General features: G+C 46.9%; 1 protein-coding gene and 1 long non-coding RNA gene across 10 annotated transcripts in view; one reads left to right on the top strand and one right to left on the bottom strand.

Annotated features, from left to right (window-relative positions):
• Znf827 (zinc finger protein 827) overlaps window positions 1-23219 on the bottom strand; it is a 173107-nt gene that overhangs the window by 138333 nt on the left and 11555 nt on the right. For all 9 annotated transcript variants that reach the window (XR_015736017.1, XM_087900542.1, XM_087900540.1 and 6 more), the window contains exon 2: window positions 692-1723. Coding sequence is in view for 8 of the 9 variants with exons in the window: in XM_087900542.1 (XP_087756668.1) it covers window positions 692-1723 (1032 nt within the window). In the remaining variant the exon portion in view is untranslated. The remainder of the gene's footprint in view (window positions 1-691; window positions 1724-23219) is intronic.
• LOC146890322 (uncharacterized) lies at window positions 17518-22030 on the top strand. Its single transcript, XR_014999187.2, has 2 exons — window positions 17518-17616; window positions 18745-22030. It is a non-coding gene; the product is annotated as an uncharacterized LOC146890322 (long non-coding RNA).

Below are 23219 nucleotides of genomic sequence, written 5' to 3' on the forward strand. Positions count from 1 at the left end.
AATGCCATTGCTATGGTGGTGCGGTAGTGACTCAACCTCCCTCTCCGAGGATGTGGCTGTGAGTACCAGGGAGCTATGGGATAGTGATGTCTTGGGAACAGACCGGCCTACACTGCCACACACACACACAGCCTTTCATATCTGAATGGATTTGACCAAAGTGAAGCATGTGCAAGAAATTCTAGCATTCCGTTTGACAGGAAATTACAGGTGAACAGGATAGGTGAACAAAGCTTAAGTTCCACAAAAACGTAATAAAAATACTAACATAAGGGTGTGTGCTGTGATCAATTAGGGCAGGGCGCTCACTAATTATGCAAAAGTCCATTTGTGACAGAGGGAGCAGGGCCTTCCCTTGACCACTATTTCAAAAGCAGCATTTTCCCTTGTGTTCACTGACGCCCTGCACTCTGACAGGGCGCTTTGAGTTTCCCCCATTAAATGTATCTGGTATGGACCTCGTCGACACTTGGTGAGGGGTGGGGGAGGTGCATGAAAGGGAGGGAGTTCTGCACGCCGCTGAGATTATTCATTACTTTTCAAACCCATAGCTGTTTCCGCAGCACACACATGAAAGACTATTACACTGCCCATTTCAAGTGTTTTGCTGTGTTCTTGCTTTTCGACTCTATCTTGTCTTAGACGGGGAGTCCCACAGTCAGAGCGACCATGGCCGAACAAGATTCCATACCTGAATTGGAGGGCTTGGAGACTCTTCCCTTGGAAACTGGAAGTAACAATAATTCCAAGGATTGAGGCTGTGCGGGCGGAGGAGGTGGTGGTGGGGTGACTTTTTCTGGCTTCTTCTCAGAAGGCGGCAGTGGTAGAGGGTCGTCAGGCAACAAGGACGACTTCTCAGCCAGGAGGCTCCCCGCGGCCCTAGCGGCCACCTCTTTCAGAAGGGCCGCGGAGGACGTCATGGAGGCCAATGACAGGAAAGAGCTGGCTGGAGGTGGGTGCTCCTGACCCGGGGTCAGACCTCTCTCACTCACTTTCTTAGACAAAGCTGCCAAGGTGGAGCTGGCAGACTGGGAGCTGAAGGGGGAGGAAAAGGACTCAAACCTCAGGCTCTCCTCTGTCCGGGACAGGGACTTGTCCTGCAGAACAGCATTGGCCGCAGCTTTCAGTTTGAGGATGGCCGAATCCGGGGACAGGCCACAGGTGGTGGTTGAGTTCGGCAACCACTTACCTTGATTCCATATGAAACGGTTACTGGGGGTGTATTGGTCACTCTGATCCTGCTTCTCTGCCAACTTCCTGGCCAGGACACTGAGTTGCTGGGCATGGTGGGAAGGCGGGGAAAATGACAGACTGGGGCCAACATTCACGGGGGACTCCACCCTGCCATTGGCTGTGGCATCGAGTTTAAGGGACCCGGCCTCCAGCAGCCTCCTCAAGTTGCTGCTCAGAGGTTTATTGGAACTAGGTGGGTCATCGTCACACACAGAAGACACTCCAGGCGAAAGGTGGTCTTGACACTGCAGCGAGTCTCGCAGAACCTCACCATCAAGTGCCACCAGTTCCAGCGTGTGGCTGCTGGGGGTGGCACTGCCCAGGGAGGTGTCGGGGGATGTGGACTGCTCTTGGATCCGGTCCTCCAGGGATAGCGCATAGTTCTCCTGGACTTCCCCATAGGATGCTTCTGATGGAGTCTCAGAGGAGTTCCCATACCAGTGTTCTCCTTCGCTGAACTCGCCCTCCGCCTCGTCCTGCCTACTAACATCTGGGGGATTCAAGAACACCAGGTTATGAGACAGTCAAAGGGGGTGACATCATGCACTCCCTTCCCTTCCACCCAAGAACCACACAAAAGCCAGCATCGCCAAGAGCTGATTCAAGGCAAGCATGCTCAACCGGCAAAGACAGAAACGCCAGCGTTTCTTTCCAGCAGTGATCTGGTACGAGCTGAACCCGACAAAAAGAGAAAAACACAACCCGCAAAGAAGTGGCTCAATGAAAACTCCACTGCTTTTCACGAATGGGAAAACAAAATAGGCCTAAAGGCTTGCAAACACGAAACAATTACCCTTCAGATAGTGTCAGCACTGGGGAGCAGCCTGCCCTGTCCCCACCCTCCCCACCCCATCCTAGCCCAGTGATCTCAGGCAGATCACCTAGGTGGTTTGCGGCTCCATTGTCTCCAGTGTAAGATGCAATTCAGTCTTTAATAAAGCGCCCCTAAACATGTAAACACTACTTGCCACACTCTCTCGGTCAGTTGTGAAGAAGCTTAAGTTCCAATAAGCACGTGACCATGTTGTGAAAACAGAAAGTGCTCCATAAAATCAGATCTCATTAGCAAATACTGCTTGCATTAGTGCCTTCCTGGGTGAGGTGTGTATCCAGGATATGCATGCCACTTGGGTGCCAGCGTTCCCATTTCTATCATGAACTTCAGGGCAGTGACTAGGAACCTGTTTCTTTATGCCTCTAAGAGATCTTAGGAGCTATTTTCTATCCATTACTGCAGTCCCGCCCCCAGCCCAGTCAGGTGGAACTCCACACTCCCCGGGTGCTGGTGAGCGCCACCACATTCTCACCTCTGTGACATTCATCCGGAAGGCCCTTTTCCCAGAAAAGTTGGTGGTCAAAGTCTACCCATCATCCTTCACGCCGAGCTCCAAAGGTTCTTTCCTTATAGAATTAGTCTCTCCTTCTTGCCCGCCCATTCAATAAATAATTATGCTGTGCTTAGTGTATGCCAGACATTATTCTAGACTATTCTAAACTGAACAACATTTAACAAAATAACAGTCCTGCCTTGTTGGAGATTTCTCGTCAGCAGAGGAAGACTGACACTAGACTATACTTAGAGGGTGCTGTGGGCAGGAGGATGGTTAGTGCAATGGGAAAAACTTGGACTGTCACAAAGAGGATCACGGGCTATAGAGAGGACGCAAGTTGCAATTTTAGACAAGGTGGCAGAGTCCCTCACTGAGATGGTGACTTTTGAGCAAAGACATAGAAGAGATGGGGAGGCTAGGAGAACGATCCAGGCATGCAGAGGAAGAACCACTGTGATTCTGCAGCATCCAAAGAAGCTAGTTTCTAAGGGGCCGGCATGTAAGATGCACCGAGTGCTGGGGTGTGCAGCAGAGAAGAGAGGTCTGAGGGGAAGGGTCTGCTTGCAAGGACGAGGGTGATTTGAGGGAGTTAGGATGTCACACGCAGATCAGTGACAGGCTGTGGCCTGGAAGCTACGGGAGAGAGGACACGGGCACAGGCCTTGTAGGATGTGGCTTTGATGCCAGGGATGGTCACTCCGGCTGTATCACGGCAAACAGCTGCGGTTGTAAGAGTGAGGCAGACAACCTCACTGAAGCACGGGGTGGGATGCCAGTGGTCCCTTCAGGTGACAACTGGTGGCCAGATTCCAGGGTGTTTTAGAGCTTTGCTGAGACCATCACCAGCTTCCCTTTAGAGAGGTGCTCCTTCGGGGCAGAACAGTGTTCCCTCACCTACATACCCCACGTTGAGTCTAGCAGGGAGTCTGGTCCCCAGCAGACTTCCACCAGTATTTGGAGACTGTGCCAAATTCCTCCTGGGGCTTAGCTACGACACCAGCGCGCGTTGTTTGCTTTCAGAATGGTAACTACACAAGGAGCTACAGGCGAGCCCACTGATCTTCCCTTGCCCTTCAGAGAGAAGCTGCCACAAATGACGAGTTCTCTCACTCGGTGAGAGTTCTGCAGCTCCTTCTCTAGGTCCTTTATTAACTTATCAAGAAAATGGAAAACATCAAATGGAATTGCTTCTTTAAAAGAAACTGCTAAAACTGTATTTCCTCAGTTAAGGCCAGCCTGGTTCCCCGCCATTTGCTACCATTTCCCTTTTCATTTTCTGTTCATCCTGAAATCCTCGTTTCCCCGATGGCTTCTAGAGTGGGGGCACTTTTTACCAAACCTCAAGTGGTCACCATCAACCGCAACAATAAGGAAAACTTATTGCAAACCACTGCCTTGGTTTCAGATTACATACCTCACTCTTCAAAACAACAACAAGCCACGTGGACCTCTACTATAAACAGTAAGAAAGGTTAAAGGTCATTAGAATCACTACAGTAGGAACTGACTGGCTCTTCTTCGGTTTTTATACATGTTATGTGAGCGAACAGAAACACACATGACCCAAAACGAAGTGCTTTTGGGTTCTACTTTCATACTGGTGGAACAATAGATAGTCAAGCCTGGTCCTGAGCCAACACATTAAGAGTTAACTAAAATCCATGAAGTGCGGGCTTTAAGAACCTAAAAAGTTACAGACAGGTGTCCAATCTTGTCACTTTACTGAGATGATGAAATACACCAGTGGCAACCAATTAACTCAACACCATATGGTTCCTACTGTTGACACAAGAACCAAGGACCCAAATGTCTGGACACCTGGCCCAGGGCTTCTCTGCTAACCACGGAGCCTGCCAAGGGGCCTCCAGGATGGCTCTGCAGGGAGTTCTCAGGGGCTTATTGCCCTCCTTGGCAGCCCCAGCCACCTTTTCATTGCTTGAGTCAAAAATCAGCAAGGGGACATCCTACATAAAGACACAGTCACTCCCTGCGGGGAGGTGACCTCCTGAGGGGAGGACCCTTGACTACGGATGGACTCTCTCCACTCCCTTTTGTTGTCATAGCAGGAAAGGCTGGCCTGACTGCTTAAGGACTTTAGTTCATCTAGTAGCAAAGGGGCAAAGCATGGCTCCATTTTCCACCTGTCCACACCCTCAGGGGCGCAGATATCTCCCTCCTGCAGCAGGTGAGTAGGCCAGAGACTAAGGTAGCTATCCAATCAGGGTAGTCCTACCAAGCGTGAAGATGACATCAAAGATCCTCAGATGAGACAAGCAGCTACTATACCTCCACATAAGGCCATCCTCCCAATTTTGCCCAAAACGTGACCCCTACACAACGGTTACACGTGAAGGCAGAACTCCACAGAATAGCATATGCCCCCTAAACGCCTGTGTGCTTCTCAAGCCTCCCACCTTCCATCCTTAGCAGATGCATTGATGGAGATCCATGTTCCTCTGAACTATCCAAAAGCTGGGGTATGTAGATCATATTAATATTAATCACTGTGGTGGTTAATCTTTGTCAGTAACTTGACTGGATCTGGAATTAACTAGGAGATACACCTCTGAGGGGGTCCTATGGGGTATTTCCTGAAAGAACTGACTGATGTGGGGACACAAAGAGGTCTGAGGAAAAAGAGAGGGTGATTTTGCCTGCCTGCCTTCCCTCTTGCTGATGACTGAGTCAACCTTATTGCTGCTACTGCTGCTGCTGTCCTTGACAGGTAATGCACCTTAGATTCTACAGCCTTTTAGTATGGACCAAAGACCCATGATGCTCCATGCTCCCAGCATCCTCCAGGACTTCAGGGCCAGACTACGACCGCAGAGGTGTCCAGCTTCATGCATTGATCAGCTACTGGATTCTCAGGCTCTTTGGTATAAAGACCGTCATTGCTGAACTACACAGAAGTATCACGTAAGCTAACCTAACAAGCTGCCTTTGTGATATACAATCATTCAGTTGGTTTTGTTCCCCCAGAGAACTCTTAGCAATTACCACATAATCACTTCCTTGATGGTGACATTTCTGAAGTCTGAGCTATTCAAACAACCAGAGGATTTGAACACATCCCCTCAAAAGAGAAAGCGCAGACAGTTGAGAAGAAACACAGCTACAATTATTCTGACATCCTCGGGGTCGAAATCAAAAGTACAGGAGGCCTTTATAAAACTAAGTTTAGATAAGTAAGAATGTAAAGCGGTTGAGGAAAGTCAAAACGCCCTCTCTGTTTATAAGACTACAGGGGTTTTCCCACAAATGTAAATTATTCATTAGTATTTATTATTTTGTCTGCAGCCTCGCCTCTATGTTCACATAGCGAACTGTGAGGCAAGGGTTCATGGAGACGGTGCTGGTCCAACTGCAGGGAGTTCCTGCCCCTGTGCCTCATGCGGAAAGACTCCCACGGGTAGGCATGTCACACTGTGCCGCTGTGCAGTTTAGAAGAGGGACCTGCTGGATGCCGCAAAGTGCAGGACATGTAATTCCTGACTTACACTTCTCGGAATCCGAGAAGGCCCAGGCAGCAAGACACCTCCATCTTCTTGTCCATCAACCAGCAGGAAATCAGCCTAGGAAATCGCAGAGCTGCACAAGGTCCTGGCAAGGCTTCCTGCGGCTTTCACAGCTTTCTTAACCAAGGCATCCTGGGGAAGCCTCGAAATGGCCAATGCAAATAACTCCAGTAAACACATTATTTTTAACCTCTAAGGAAAAAAAGGAGTTGTTTCCATTGTTATTTCTCCAACAATCTCTGTCTAGACTGTCAGGTTTCCACGGTTTCTTGTTGGTTTTACACAACAGTGTGTGGGTGCACATGAATGTGTGTGTGCATGTGTGTGTGTTAAGGAATTTATTATTTTGTCCGTGGGCTCCCATCCATTTCCACACTGAGTGCTGTGAGAAACAAGAAGTCAAAGAATTAAGAACAAAAATAATGCAATTATCAAGTGAAAATATGCCTAATACATTTCTGTTTCTACGTTGAGAATATCTCGTCTTTGAGTAACACAGAACAAGCTTCCACCACCCAACACATTTATCTATAATTTAGGTCTCAAGCAGCTACCTGGTAAGCTGATATCCAGGCTCTCCTGTGCACTCAGAAGAGAATGTCTCTGCACCTCACCTTTTCCAAGTTGCAAAGTTTTTATTAGATGCTTTTAATTGGGCTGACATTCAACTTGGGACATCCTCATTTAGAGAGATGGGGAGCAAGTGGACCAACAATATATACAAAATGCCTATTAATTTCCAGACCTGTGAGCCTAGCTTATTAATCTATCTACATACCATCTTACAGTGGTCCACACACACAGATCCACCAGCCTCACTGCTCAGTCTGTCTACATACCCTCCTACCAGTGGTCCACACACACGGATCCACCAGCCTCTTAGGACTATTAAAGGTTGATTTAGGTCAGCAGTGAATGTATTTTACCCTCCCACAGGTATGTTCACCTGCTACCTACCAACTAGCTCATTTCCCTATAAATGTGTCCCTCCCTACCTGCTGAGGTAAATAGCTAGGCCTGCCTTTCAAGGTTACACATCTCTATCAGCGTTATCAACTGTGCCTATAATACTTGCTACAAATAAAACCGCCAGTTTTTACATGAAACATACAAAAGTGATGTATAAAACTGAAGGAGCTGTACTACAAAAGCTATTGGGAAATCCAATGCTGAATGCTGATTGTTGGGGGGAGGGGGTTATTTGGCGTTTGTTTGAGACAGGCTGTCAGGTATCCAGGCTGATCTCAAATTCACTGTGATTAGATTTACTGGTCAACTAGACACAACCTAAAATCACCTGTGAAGAGGGTCTCAATAAGAGCTTGTCTACATGGGGTTGATCTGTGGGCATGCCTATGGGGAGATGTTTTAATCAAGTTAATTGATATGGGAGAGCCAGCCCAGAGTGGGCAGCACCTGACTTCCCTGCAGCGATGGTTTTGGTCAGGATATTACCACAGAAGTGAAAGCAGAGAACCTGCTGTGTAGCCCGAGAATGACCTCCTCCTGCCTCCAGTTTGGATGCTAAGATCACAGATGGTTGTCATACCAGTTTGTGGTGCTGAGGATGTAACCGGGGCTTCATACAGGCTAAGAGTCGGAGTACTCTACAAACCACCAAACCTTTACTAAATAGTGATTTAACCCAACAAAGATATTAGGGGATGTCCTCAGAATTCACATGCCCCAAAGTCGAGCCTTACAGTTCATAGGCCCCAGCAGAGCAAAGACTGCACAAGGATTCAAGTCACAAGGCGGCCACCAACATTGTGGTGGGAGCCCTCAAACGGTGGCGTGGTAAGAGGGAGCAACTAGCTTCAACGGTCTAGCAGCTTTGGAAATTTGTACTCGATGTTGGAAAATCATCCACATACAGACTTGGACCTCAGCAAACAACCAAACTAGAAACATCTCTTTTGTGAATAAGGCTAACCCGACGGTGGTTGTGTTAAACTGCAGGGGAGAAAATGTCTAGATTCTGCATTCTTCCCAGTTGAGGACCACACCACCTACTGATCCACTAAAGGTGTCGCCTCTGTTCATTAAGACACCTCACCACTGGATGACGAAGTTAGCGGCTCTGGAGACCCTGTGCCCTGATCATAGCAAGCAAACTCCGGCTGCTCTGGGGGCGGGGAACCACAGCCAGGTAGCAGGACTCAGCAGCAAGTGCACTTTTCTCATGGAGAACTGTACCGCGCTCGGCGAGGGCCACAATAGAGCTGGGATCTGGGAGGTTTTTGCCAGCACCATCAGGAGGCGTTCTCAATAGCGCTCACACATGCTTCTCCGACCACTTTTCCCAAGAGGCTGTAAACCTGGCTGCAGGCGTTTGGATTTTCACTCTCCTAAGGATCCACTAGTAAAAGGTCTTTCCCCCTCTGATTGGCCGGCTGGCGATCATTTCCCCTCCCTAAGCCTATCACTGAAGCCAGAGGGCGGGATCTGGTGGGCTCAATGTGGGTCACCGAAGAAAGGCCAGGGAAGAGGTGCCAGGAAGACAAAAGCCACCCAGCCACTCCATGCCGGTTAATAAGTTTCTTCTGCGGCATCCAGAGCCGTTCAACACCAGTTTTATAAAATGAGCACAAAACACATCTGCAGTTGGGCTGGCTTTGTCTGCCAAAGTCTGAACTATCCCTCTCGGGCCTGAGAGCGTCAGGATGCTCCCCACACCAAGCGGCCTGAAAGGAGGAGCCCTTGGAGGTTTTCAGGGCTTGGAGTTCTCTGTGATAAAGCCCCCACCGGTTTCAAGAACAAAGGCTCAGGAATTACAGGTGCCAAGACCATCCGACAGCTGTCAGCCAGGCCAAGAGGAAAACTTAAAAAACTGCCAAGGTGGAGAGACAACCGTATTCTGTCACCAGTCCAGCTGAGAGCCAGCCTGGAAGAAGCACCCACACCTAAGACGGCAGAGGGGTTCCTGGGCCAGACTGCTAAGTACACACAGCACTGCCTGCAAACTATGATGTAAATTCCCTTGGTGGAAAGAGGTAACAACAATGAACACATCATGCCTTGTCTTTGAAATGAATTCCAACCCAGTTGGTAAGCCAGGTTCAACATTCTCCGATAAAGGGCCTGGGCACATCTTTCAATAGTTAAGGAACCAGACAGTGCCTCCTCTCCATCTCTCCAACACAGTGGCTGAGAGCCTCCACAAACCTTCCTGCCACCTTTCAGGGTTCACGTCACATATCTCTTCATTCACGGGTTGTTGGTTCTGCCTTCCACACGTAGCCACGCCTTTGGCAGTCTTCTCCACCACTGCCAAGCCACCCAAGTGCACACCACACCCTGCCATTCCTTGCTGGGACCAAAGAGCAGCTTTGTTCTAGTTGCGAACCTCAACCAGCAGGCAGACTAAAGTTTTCAAGAATGCGTTATCTCCCAGCATTCTCATCCTCAAAGTCTCCACAGACTTCTTGAGCTCCTCAGGGTGCCTTCCCAGACCGTGCAGCCCTGTGTGACTGCACATCTGTGAGATCCAACCACTCTCTCAGATGACAGATGCAAGCTCTTCCACGGGACCCCTGACCGGCTTTCTCTCCCAAATACCCATGTGGCTAATGCCCTCATGCCCATCAAACAGCAATGGGGAGAGCAGATCTTAGGTCCATTTGTAGCTGTGGCTAGTGGAATAGTGTCAGACACAAAGTAGACCCTTAATTATTACTTCTCTGAGGAATTAGACTCTCAAACATGGAACAAAAGAAAGAATGTATTTTCCAAACTTTCCACCTAAGCTTCCTTCCTAGTGAAGAAAAGGCAGCAGCCCCGCCCCCACCCAGGGGTGGGGTGACTCAGAAGTCCCCCCTAGAAACCCCAAATGTCTTTATGTCTTCTGTTAGCACTTCTTCTATGGATTCTGCCTCTTAGACAGAGCTCTGTCTCTTTACTTAATAACACTGGGTGTCTCCTACAAACGACCAAAGAAAACGTTCTCAAGATGCCGCACGTGCTGAGCAGTGGTGGCACATGCCTTTTATCCCAGCACTCAGAAGGCAGATCTCTGTGAGTTCAAGACCAGCCTGAGTTACAGATTTATACCAGGACAGGCTCCAAAGCTATACAGAGAAACCCTGTCTTGAAACACTCCCTCCCCCACAAAAAAAGATGCCATATATGTCTGTGGATACCCACCTGCTTGGAGAAACAAGAACACAGGAAATGCAGGGCATGGTGGTATATGTATGTATGTATGTATGTATGTATGTATGTATGTATGTATGTATACACACACACACACACATACGCACTTGTGATCCCAGCATCTGGGAGGTGGAGACAAGACATCTGGACTGGACTTATGGAGATCCAAGCCAGTCTGCTGCATGAAACACCGTCTCACAAACAAAACGTGGCAACAAAGGACATAAGAAAACACCCACCAGAGTCCGTGGGTTCCGTGAAGGTGGACTTACTGCCCCGGTTGCTCTCAGCCAGAAAGCAGAACCTGCCAGGCCTGTGAGCGCTGCCCTCAAAGACCAGAGCCAAAGCAGAGCAACTTTTAGCCTGGTCCAAGAGAACTGCAGAGCAACTTCTGGCTTCAAATTTTGTTTTACAATTTTTGGTCCTAACGGCATGACCAAGACAGCCGGTGGCGTGCCCAAGATCCCATAATTGATAAACAAAAGCAAGACAGGATCCAGTAACCCCTCCAAACTCGAGTCACATACAATATCACGGAACTTCCGCACGACTCGTGAGTGAGAGTGAATTCTGGAACCAGCCTGGCACACCGCACGCTCCCAGTAAAGATCTGCTGGATGAGTCAATACAGCCCTGAAGATATGCCTGCTACCATGTAAACATTTGATGTTAGCAAATTTCATAGGCAACCAAGGTTCCAAAAACGTAATGGCTCACACATTCATTCTTATTGAGTGACAAAGCCAAGTTGAAAAACAAAACCCAGGAGCATTGTTACAAAAGTAAATTTTTCAGGTGATGAAAAATTATCAAAAGATCAAAAAAAAAAATACCAGAATTTGCTATAAGACTAAATATCATCAAAGACACAATATTTTTTTACAGTTCATTTTGGCAATATTTTAGAATGTGTACACGACAAACAAAAACCTTAACAGGTTGAGATCATCATTGTTTCTAATACACAGATGCAACCCAGAAGCTACTTAGATTGCCAGCATCTTGCACCCATATTAATTAATCGTCTTCAAGCACCTGTGGACTTGGAGGTGGATATATGTGCATGCCTGCTCACACACCCACGCATGCAGGTGTGGAAGCCAGGGCATGGCAAGGAGCATCTTCCTCGCTCAGCTCCCTTTTGTGGCAGGGTGTCTCTTACTAAATCTGGGGCTCAGGGCTTTAGCATTCTAGAGATCCTCCTGTACCCACCCCCCAAGCACTAGGGCTACCAGCATGCGCCACCGCGGCTCTTATGTGAGTCTCAGGTCCTCAGTCTGTGCAGCAAGCTTGTTGCCTTGAGCCATCTCCCCAGTCCTCACCTGAGGTGTCTTACTTTAATAGCCCCTTTGACCACGTAGGGTCTCCACTGCACCCAAAGCCGAGGGCCTCTTTCTGAATTCGTAGTCATTTTATTTTGCTAAGCAGGTGGCAATCGCTAGGCGCACTGAAACTGTGTGCAGGGCTAACTAGCGTGACGACATAGTAGCCGAATCCCCAAGCCCGCTGCCTTGAGTTTTGATCCTTGGGACCCACATGGTGGAAGAAAAGAATGGACTCTCAAAAGTTGTCCTGTGACTTCTACACACATGCCAAGGAACACGTATCCACCACCACATACAACATATACACAATAAATAAATTCATTGTTACTGGGCTCACACCTTTAATACCAGCACTGGGGAAGAGGGGCAGGGACAGGCGGATTTCTGAGTTTGAGGCCAGCCTAGTCTACAGAGTGAGTTCCAGGACAACCAGGGCTATGCAGAGAAACCCTGTCTCGAAAACCTAGTAACTAACTAAATAAATGAGTTCACTGACGTTTAAAGAAAATTAAAGTGTGTGCAAACTAGGAATAAATACCTGATGTCACAGGCTGAACTGTGTTCAAAAGATGTTAAGGCGCTAAGCAAGCCCAGTGCACATGAACACTTCTGTGAAAGGGCTTTTCACATGGCCAAGCTAAGGTGAAATCATTAGGGCGACCCTCAGATCCACAATGACTGAGGTCCCTGTAAACAGGAAGTATGGACACTGAGTCCATGTGTGCCCAGGGAGACACCACGAAAGGCTGTAAATATGCTCACACAAGTCAGAGCTTCCAGAAGCTAGAAGAGACTCCCAAGGCAGTTTTGCAATGGCCTTCAGAGGGCACAAAGCCCTACTGACTCCCTGACCTTGACTGTCCAACTTCCAGAACTGGAAGACAACCAGTCTCCTTTTGCTGTTGAAAACACTAGTCTGGGCGGGCAAGATGGCTCAGCAGGTAAAGGAGCTTGCTGCCAAGCCTGGCAATCTGAGTTTGATCCCTCAGACCCACAGGGTGGAGAGGATGAAGTACTGAAAGTCGTCCTGACCTCTGCACACATAACAATGGCATACGTATGCTCATGAAGATACATACAAACACACACAAGTCGTCCTGACCTCTGCACACACATGTATGTGTGCTCACAAATATACATACCAGCAAACATACACACATAAATACATATTTTCAAAAGTTTAAAGTTGAGCCACAGTTTGTGAAACCGTTAAGGTGGCCCAGGATATTGGCGTACTCAGGGTGTTCCTTTGGGTTCTGGAGGGCTGGCTCAGCAGGGAAGACCGCTTGGTGCTCTTCCAGAGGATCCGAGCTCAGTCCCCAGCATCGACATGGCAGCTCACCACCATGTGTGACTTCACCTCCAGAGACAATGCGCAAGCACCAGGCACATATATGGTGTACACGCATGCATACAAACAAGACTCATACGCATAAAATAAATACATCTTTTTGAAAAATGGGTGCTATGGACTTTTTCACATCTGAAGTCTAATCTGTAGCCTCAGACCCTCAGGTTTGCTTCCTATTGTTATTAAAAAAAAAAAAAACCGTGATAGAAGCAACTCATGGAAGGAAATGTTTATTTGACTCAATTCTAGGTGACAGTCTGTCACTGTGGGGAGGTCACGACGGCAGGAACGGCTGGCACAGAACACCCACAGTCAAGGGCCAGAGCACCCATAATGCATGCCTGCCACTGCTCAGCTCCCTGTCTTTCCTTCAGCCCAGGGTCCAGCTCATGCAAGGGGGCTACCCACCATCAGGTGGGGTCTCCACCTTAATTAACCCAAGGAAGAAAATCCTTCGGGGCATGGCCACAGACCAACCGAATCTAGACATTTCCTCTGAGACTCCTTTCCCAAGGGATCTTAGATTGTGTCTAGTTGACAACTGAAATTAACCCTCATGGGTAGTAATGTTATCTCTGCTAAGGTGGCTGTTTTTGCCCAGAACTGCCAGAAAGTCAATGATATGAAGACTATCAGCATTTTTTTTCCAGTCTGCCTCCAAACACCATTCAAGTGAGGGATGTAGAGAAAGACTCCCCTGTGAGGCCTAGTTCCCAAGCAAACGCCACCTAGCAACAACAGAAAGGAAACCCAGGCTTGCATGCACTACAGCCAACACCTGCCTGAGGGACGGTTTACAACCCCGTGTGAACGCACTCACAAAAGGCCAGCCCAGAAACCCAGTTGTCCCGGTTAGTTCACGGATAGATGGCTCGCTCCTTTACCCTCTCGCGCACCTTGATGGTACAAAAAGCATATATAATCTGTCCCCTCAAGCAATCAGAAATAAATTTACCATGGCTACCATGTCGTTATCAGAAACATTGTCTGCTAAGGCTGATAAATCGGTCAATTACCTGCTCCCTTGGCTTTTATTTCCTCTTGTATAAATGTTTTCATCCTAATATCACCAATACCTGTTATAAGATGAGCAATAAATTACAAAATGACTGAAATCACCAGGAAATCCCTAATAGATCAAAAAATAACTTAGCCAGAAAAAGAAGACTCTAATAACACAATCATGGACTCCATAGTCTAAGAAACAGCATCCCATAGGTAAATGGCTAAGTACCGAAGTCTTAGTTTACGCATAAAATGATCAAGTTATTTGTGGGAGGTGTCTCAACAGCGGGGGCCTGACACACTTTACAAGGGAGCACACTCAAAGTCCTTCAACCTGACAAGGGAAACAGTATACCTTTATTTCCTAAAAATATACATGCATTCAAAAGGGAAAGAGCCCTGAGAGATAAGGAATCTGAGAGGGGGGGGGGGAGAGAGGAGAGGAGAGGAGAGGAGAGGAGAGGAGAGGAGAGGAGAGGAGAGGAGAGGAGAGGAGAGGAGAGGAGAGGAGAGGAGAGGAGAGGAGAGGAGAGGAGAGTAAAGGCTCTCTACTTTACATTTAAAAACATGACATAAGACATAGACAAAAGATTCAGGGGAGACAGTCCTCCACCCACACCAGCCCAAAAGATATGAGTACCATTGATTGTGGAAAAATACCTTCACTTGTTGGGCACAAAAATCCATGACACCAGACAACAGACCACAAGGACACCTAATGCAAACTTAACTCGAAGCTATGAGGTAGGCCAACAATTTTAACCTTTACTCCAGCCAGGCTTAGAGCCAGGGCTGCTATCAAGCAATCAAATGCATTCTTAGCTCTGCTCTTACTTTCTCCACTCACCTCCTGGCACACACATACGGAGTCAAGGATGAAAGGCCAAAAGCCCACGAAAGTCAACAAAAACTATGACCAGCCATGCTAAGGTGATTCCAAGAGCCAGGATGTTCTGCAGCTGTGCGAACATATCCAGGTCCAACTGCTTCATCTACCTCGCCCTCTAGAATGCTGGGGGTGTTGGGTAGAGTGGTCCACATCCTGAACCAGATGGATCTCTGTGAGTTCGAGGCCAGCTAGTCTACATATGAGCTCCAGGCCAGCTCGAGCTGCATAGTGAGATTTTGTTTCAAAACAAAGAGACAAACAACCACACAGGCAAACAAAAGATTCCTGGGTGTGACTCCTGTCTTCTCCGGTCTCCCTCAGGGTTACCACTTGGGTTTTCACTGAGTCAACTCTGACATATTATTTACCTGCTCTCAAGTTTACTGACATGAGCAATGATGCTCCGGGGAACATTTATTCTGTTTCCCAGCAAAGCCCAGTGCTTCTGGAACTGCACCCAGGCAGTTCCAAGATGGGAGAGGGACTCTTGTTTTTGCCATAGGTAAGCTTCAGCCAAATGCAGATGTTCCAGAAACAACTAGGACATTCCTCTGGTGTGTGTGTGCACAGCCACATGGTGACCGTTCACGTCATTCCTCTGGTGTGTGTGTGTGTGTGTGTGTATGTGTGTGCAGCCATGTAGTGACCCATTTACATCATTCCTCTGGTGTGTGCATGCACAGACACGTGGTAACCATTCATGTCATTCCTCTGGTGTGTGCATGCACAGCCACGTGGTGACCATTTGCATCAATCTCTTCTCTTCGTCACCTTTGGAGAATCTATAAAACACCCCTGTCTTATATGTGGATAAACATTCCTTCATCTCTTTTTTGTCTCGCAGAACTCAGAACTGCGTGCAGTCCTTCAGCCGCACTGGTCAGGTATTGTGCCTGATTCTGGTTGGCCAGCTTATCCTCCATGAAAAACTGATATTTGAAAAGAAATACACTGGGCAACGGGAAGACACTCTTTGGAGAGATATGAACTGAAAAGGTCTTCTGACATGAATATATTCACCTGATCAGGCCTGGCTTTAAATATGTACTAAATATGTATGTTCTGAAGTTACTGAGAGGAATCCTTGTTCTGTTCTGATTGTTTTCTGTTTTCAGTGTTTATACATTAATATCGGCGGAAGCCTACAACAGGCTCTCAGGAGTAGACATTTTTCCCATAGTTGCTGCTGCTGTTAGTGATGATTATAACCCCACACTCCCAAGACAGTCCCACAGAGTCCAAGCTGGCATCAATGTGTAGCCAAGGATGACCTTGAACTTCTGGATCTCCTGTCTCTACCTCCTGAGTGCTGGGTTCCGAAGCAAGCTGTTTGATGTGCTGGGACACGCATCTAAGCATTCTACATACTAAGCTACATTCCCAACCCTAAATAAACTTTTAAAACTACAAACACCAGGCCAGAGCGATGGCTCAGAGGGTGGAGATGACCTGAGACCCCTCCCCATCCACAGTGGTCCTATAGTTAAGAACAAGAAAATGCCAAAGCAGAATGAATAGCATTCAACAGAACAACTGCAGATTCTCATTAAATAAATAAGCAATAAATAGAATAAAACATACAACTTCAAGAGAAGATCAAGTGGTAAAAACAAGACCATAAGATGTTTATTTAGCTTTAAAAACATCCGCAGAGTATGAAAAAGGATGCCTGAGCATAACTTACGCAGTTCTGAGCCCAGAAACTCTCCATGGCATCTCAGCTTGCTATGCCTCAGACCCACTTGACCCATGCACACTCCTCCTCCATCTGTAGGATAACTAATCAATACCTGAAATTTGCTGATCACTGCGAAGATGGGCCAGAATGACCTAGGAAAGCACCTGGCATCAACCTAGCTCTTGTGTGGTTTCCCTTCTCCTCTCCTCCCAGCACCGAAGCATCTGGCCTGAGTGTCTACTATGTCAGACTGGGCTCTCGGCAGCTGACACCGCTCCCTGCACTATATCATGGTCTTCTCAACCAGAGGAGACAGGAAACGGCTGGCTGTTAGCAACCATAGAATCCAGATGCCAAATGTGTCCAGTCATCAGGAAAATCTTACAATTCTGGCACAGTTTGAGGGCAGAAAGGCAGAAACAGCCAATAATGGAAGGGGAATCTTCAACTCAAGCCGTGCCAGAGGCTTCCAACCACAGGCACTCCCTCCTGCACGGAGGCTGCGGTGGCCCTGGTGGTGTGGGCCATGGCCTCTGCTCCTCTGGCCCGGTTTTCTTCTGAAGCATATGACTTTCTCCAGGCATCTGCAGGCCACGTTCGTGAGCATGGACATGGCATTGTTCATCACGTGCTTCCCAGCCTAGTTACAATAACTTCTTCAAAAACCATTACAAATACTTTCTACCTTTGCTTGCGAATCTTTACTCTCTCTTTCCCTTCTTCCCTCCCTCTCTCTCATCTCCCTCCCTCCCACTCTTGCCCTTCCTTTCCTTTTTCAACAATAACATGCATTACTTTCTATCTGTTTGACTTTGTAACTGGTTTTTAACCCCTCCTTTCATTAATGTATTTATCACCCACCTGCTATAGAGCAGGCACTATTACAGACAAAAACATGTATAAAAACGAGCACTTAATCCATGTTCATAAGAAGTCCATCCACTAAAGACAATAATAAGCACACAACAGTAAGTGAACCAGGAAAAAGTTGCCTAATTCTGCCCGGTAGCTGTAACCATGGAAGAGAAAAACAAGAAGGGCCTCTCTGCTATCTGAAGGCAAAGGAAGACATTATCCAGCCAGGCAGTCACCCAGCCACTTGTTAAGTGGAGAAAAAAATACAGACATAAAAAGGTGAGTGGGGCATGAAGTATGGATTGCAGAAGCAATCACTCAGTATACATGAAACAAGGGTACATAAGAAGGAAGAGCTACAGGGGCTCGGATAATGATTCTTCAGGGTCTAGGCGGTCAAACTTCATTCTCATGCAGAGGCCTGGAAGAGCTCAGGGCCGACCTGAGACGGCAGCATGAAGGGTGGCTTATGAACCCTGAGAGAGGGGAAGGGAAGATGGAGCCTAAATAAAAACATATGGGGAACAGTTACTCACTTATCTGGGAGAAAGGTAAGGGCACACACGACAGAAGTGCAGAGGTGCATGCATGGTGACGTGAAGAGATGCTATGTAGTAGAGTGAATACGACTGGGAACCAGTGGGGAGAGATGGATGAGACAGGGAGGTGGGAAGCGTGTCTGAACTGTGAGGACAACATCCCAGGAAGGAAGAGAAGGAAAGAACACCGGCTGCGTCCTATCTCGTCCATGTAACTATGAAGCCTCCGAGGTAGACGAGCTGGACGGGCAGTGTCTTACTTGGGGTTTATGACTAAAACCAACTCGGGGAAGGGCTTATTTGGTTTCCATATCCTGAGTCAGAGTTCACTGAGGGAAGTCGAGGCAGGAATCTGAAGGCAGAAACTGAAGCAGCGGCCACGGAGGAGCACTGTTTACTGAACTGTTTCTCCTGGCTTGCTCAGTCGGCTTTTATATCACTCAGGACCGCCTTCCCAGTCAACACAACCCACAGTGAGCTGGGATCCCATGGTTGACGAATCAGGACCTGGTCCCACAGGCCAATCCACAGGGGCCACTTTCTCAGTCACGTTTCCCTGTCTCAAGTGACTCTAGCTTTCTTCAAGTTGACAAAAGACTAGGCAGGACAGGTGGCAATCAGTGGCATTCACCTTCAACAGAGGAGCCAGGAAGTCACCGGATAACACAGCGCATCTTTACAGACCAACAATACTCCACTTGTATGTACAGAAGCAAGGTATGTTCATTTAGGGAGACCCTATCGAAAAGTAATAAACAAGCAAAAACCTGTGCTGGTTTCACTTAAGAATGTTCAACAAAGTGATAAAAAAGAACTATTCATTTTACTGAAAACTGATCTTGGGCTAAATATCTTTTTGATGTTACAGGTGATGTAATATTGTTCGCAATCACAGTTCCTTCTGCCGGTGCTGTGGTTTGAGGCTACCCTAAGGAAAAGATCATGTTTGACTGTTTGCCTAGGAGCCCAGCAAGGCACTTTTTTCATGGTGTATTACTTTTAACTGAAAGGATAACTGACAAATCACAGACATTCAAATGTGGACCACTGGCAGATTATTTCTTGGAAATGAATGAAGTCAAGCTACTACTTCAAGGAAAGGCTGACAGTGTTCTCAGCCAGTGATAAGATTCATGCTTTCAAGTGGCCAGTAAAATTTTGGAAAACTTGTTTGCTACACTATGAACTTGACAGATTCCCAATACCATACTTAAAGACTTTTTCAGATAACATTCTTGCAGATATAAATAATTTCTACACTTATAATAAGACATACCAAAATTTCATAGATCTAGATAATGCAGGGAGTCGATACTTCCCAAATGTCCAATACTGACATTATGTACACGATGATTCAGTCAAAACACAAGACAGCTCGGTAGATTTGAATGTAGTAGACACGAAAAGTTGGTTGCAATGTTTGGACTCAACGCTGCAAATAGCCTTCAAGATCTCAGTGTGGTTCAAAGAACACCCACAGCTACCTGCACAGGTGACGAGGCATCTGTGTGATGGCTGGCTTCCCTCCCCAACCGGTGCGACAGACTAAACACACCGACAGATACGAGAAACCGTTGTCCTCTAGGAAGCCAGCTACTGGAGATTTGCAGAAACATACAAACATCGCTTACTTCACTCACACACTTTTGGAAAAAACACATGCTTTCATTAAAAATAAACTACTTACAATTAACACATGCTGGGTTACAATTTATTATTTTTTAGCAATAGAAGCATTTAACTTCTCTGTTTCAATCTCTAACACATGGCAATACACAAAAGGTCTTTGGGGCCTTCATTAACCTCCAGGGGAGCTTAGAAAGATCCTGAGGATATGAAAAAAAAACTTTTCAATAAAAGAAAAAAGAAAGGAGAGAGAGAGAGAGAGGAAGAGCCTGATTCCCAAAGCTCGAGAGCCAGTGTAAGCACCCGGGACATGAAGACACACGTGCAGGCCGATGGAGGTTCATGGCAGCAGAAAGCGGAAACAAAGCCAGAACCTCTGCAGTTTCTCCAGTGTCCTATCAGAGTCTTGAGAATAAGACGGCCCAGCTCCATCCCCCTACACGGCTGCGTCTTAGCAAGGCAGTCACGGACCGAGAATACCAAGGCACAGAAGGCAAGCGGTCTAACACTACCACCTTTATAAATTTCGAAGAGAAGAAGAAAGCAAAGGAAACAATTTACTGAAATTGGGGTAAAATGAAGAGTTGTGGGGGTAACAGGGAAGGATACACCCGGACAGTCTCACCTGTACTGACTCATTACACTGCTTTTGCTGGCAGCCTTTCTTTACTGTCTTTCATTACAGATGTGTAAGTTACACAAGTCTTCTCTTGTAAAAGACAATGCACTAGACCTTTCTTTCCCCACATGTGCAGTACACCTGTACAGGTACATGCATGCATGTGCACATGGAAGCCAGAAGTTGAAGACGTTCTCTATTGCCTTTGACTGTACTTACTGAGGCAGGGTCTCTCACTGAAGCTGGAGTTTGCCTAGTGTAGCTAACCAGCTTGCCCAGAAGATCCATCTCCAGCTCCCGAGTGCTGGCGTTGGAGGCAGGCCCCACACCTGCCCAGCTTCTCCCGGGGGTACAGGGGATCTGAACTCCGTATCCTCATGCTTGAAGAGCAAGAGCTTTATCCACCCAGTCGTCCTCACAGACTCCCAAACTAGAACTTTCTGACCAATTATGCTAGAGGTGAAAGGGGAGCAAGAAGGGAAGCCCCAAGAAACCCTCCTAGGGCAGGATTCTCTTCCTAGATATCATAATGGTGGATTCACAGCCATTCATCCTAATTGCTTTTTCAACTGAGACTTCTCTGCACACCCTCCACCCCATTTTACCACAGGGAAGACCACACTCCAAGGCTGATTTCTGAGCTACATGAAGCTCCTCTCTATCCACCTTTGCCTGGCCTTCCATCTTTCCGTCTGGACCCACTGGTTTAGCAACACTCCTCCTTTCAGTGGCTTCTTATTATTCTGGGTTCCTTTCAACCTCCCTTGGCTGCTGCCATTTCTTCTACTTGGAATGTTGTCTCTCCTCAGCATCCAAATCCACCATGTCCTTGTGGACGCTCCTGATGCCACGAGCAGGAATCTTTCATCCATCCCTCTTAGGCTGTGTCCCCACAAACTTCTGCACAAACATCACAGAATGTTGTTCCATACAAAGTCACAGAATGCTCTTCCATGCTTGTTAGGATATCTTTTTGTATGTGTCTGCTGACTGTATCATATTAACATACAAAGAAACTGTGATGGGGTGTGCATTTCAGAGTTTTTTGTTTAGGTCCATGTAAGGAGTCGACAGAACATGGGGACACAGCTCCCATGAGATCTCCAGCGCCTGGGTCCACCGTGCTACCCTGTGTCAGTCACAGTACTTTGGGACTCCGGAAAGCTAACAACAGTTCCTATTGAAAGAGGTGTCCCCAAGGTGAGAATGGGTTCCAGTTTTACATTGATAATAGGGAAATCAGCAGAGCAACGCTTCCTTTATAAAATTCTTTCTGCAAAACAAGGTTGTTTTAGAGTTCAATACTTCTTACCGCTGTGCCCCCAAACTTAATAACAGAAGTCCCTAGAAATCCATCCCTGACAGACAGGTTAAGTGAACTTCTCCATATATACAGGATTTATCTCAATGTTGGAGAGTTGCTGGCACTTTGGGGCCAGGGAGCAGGTTTTTGTTTTGTCTGCATATTGATTGACTAACGGACTTGAACTTACAGTCCTCTTGCCTCAGCCTCTCAAGCCCTGGATTACAGGCATATGTCATCACATCCATTGGAATGGGGGTTCTGTTGTTTGTTTTGTTTTTAGTACTCAATATACCTGCCTCCCTTTCTCTCTCTCTGCCTCTCCCCCTCATCTCCCCTGCCCCCCGGTTTTGTTTTTTGTTTTTTTTTTATTTCTTTTTTTTGTCCAGCATATTTGTCTAACCGGTTTTGTTTTTTGAGACAGGGTTTCTCTGTGGAGCCCTGGTTGTCCTGGAACTCTCTTTGTAGACCAGACTGGCCTCGAACTCAGATATCTTACTTGCCTCTGTCTCTCCAGTGCTAGGATTATAGGTGCGTGCCACCACTGCCCAGCTTCAATAACTTTTCATTTAATCAAATAAAAATTATCCTCCTCGGTAACTTCCATTCGATTTGTCCTGGGACATTTTCTGCTTAGCGACTCCTTTGCTTAAGAAAACAATTTTCAGGATGAATTAGAGCAATCCGCCCCCACCCCCGTCTCCACAAAGCTCTTAAGACAAGGTAAACCCCCAAACTACTTGCTAAATTCCACACATCCCCAGTCCCTGATGCGAACACCTTTATTCTGCTGGGGGACTAAAGGAAGGAATGTACAAGAAAAGCATCAATTGGCATCTGAATGGACAACGGAACACAGATGACAACCCCGGGAATGTCACTCCCTTTATTGCCAACAGAACTTCACGCTTTTGTCTGTAGATAGCAAGAATGATTTTGATCCACTCCCCCTTTCAGATAAAACACTCCCAATTGCCTCAATGATTAATTCTGCAGATGATGACTTCAAGAGTTTACAACAATCTTTCTGCCTCCCTTCTGGTGAATAGTTTACCAACTTCACTTTTACATCAGAGTATTCAATCTGGGTTCAATACTGGAGATATGAGGCCAACCATTTACAGGGGTAATGGGGCACCCTTGTTTTGAATGCGGCCCTGAAATTCCATGAGGCAACCATATGCAAATGCATCCATATTTCAAACAGATGCTGAATTTTAAATACTATTTCTTGATTACAGCGGGGATGGAATTTCAAAGAAGGGAACTTAATGCATTTTAAACATTTGTATCTAGTGTTAATTAGTTATATTAAGCTTGTGCTACTTTTTTATTAAAAGCCAATATAAGAAGCTAGAAACGTAGCTCAGTGGTTCAGAACACTTGTTGCTCTTGCAGAGGACTACGTTCAACTCCCAGCACCCACATGGTGGTTCACAGTCGTTTGTAGCTCCAGCACCAGTGGATCTGAGGCCTTCTTTTGACCTCTGTGCACTCACATGGTGCACATACATATATGAGGGCAAAACATTCATATGCATTAAATAAATATTTAAAATCATAACTTGAAAGGGATGAGGTTAGGTGGCAGAACACATGCCTCGGGTGCATAAGACCCCGAGTTCTCCCCTCAAAGTTAATACAATTATTAATAAGAGGTCCACGCTTCTTCCTGTCCTACTCCAAATGACTGGCCATCCTTAGACAACCCCTCCAGAGGGGCTGAAGCAGCTTGTCACACATACGAGACCTTTATTCAGAGCTGGATTGCTTTTCATTTGCTCGATTTTGTCAC

Source organism: Myodes glareolus, chromosome 22, assembly GCF_982192425.1.
Source record: "Myodes glareolus chromosome 22, mMyoGla1.1, whole genome shotgun sequence".
Lineage (NCBI taxonomy): Eukaryota > Metazoa > Chordata > Mammalia > Rodentia > Cricetidae > Myodes > Myodes glareolus.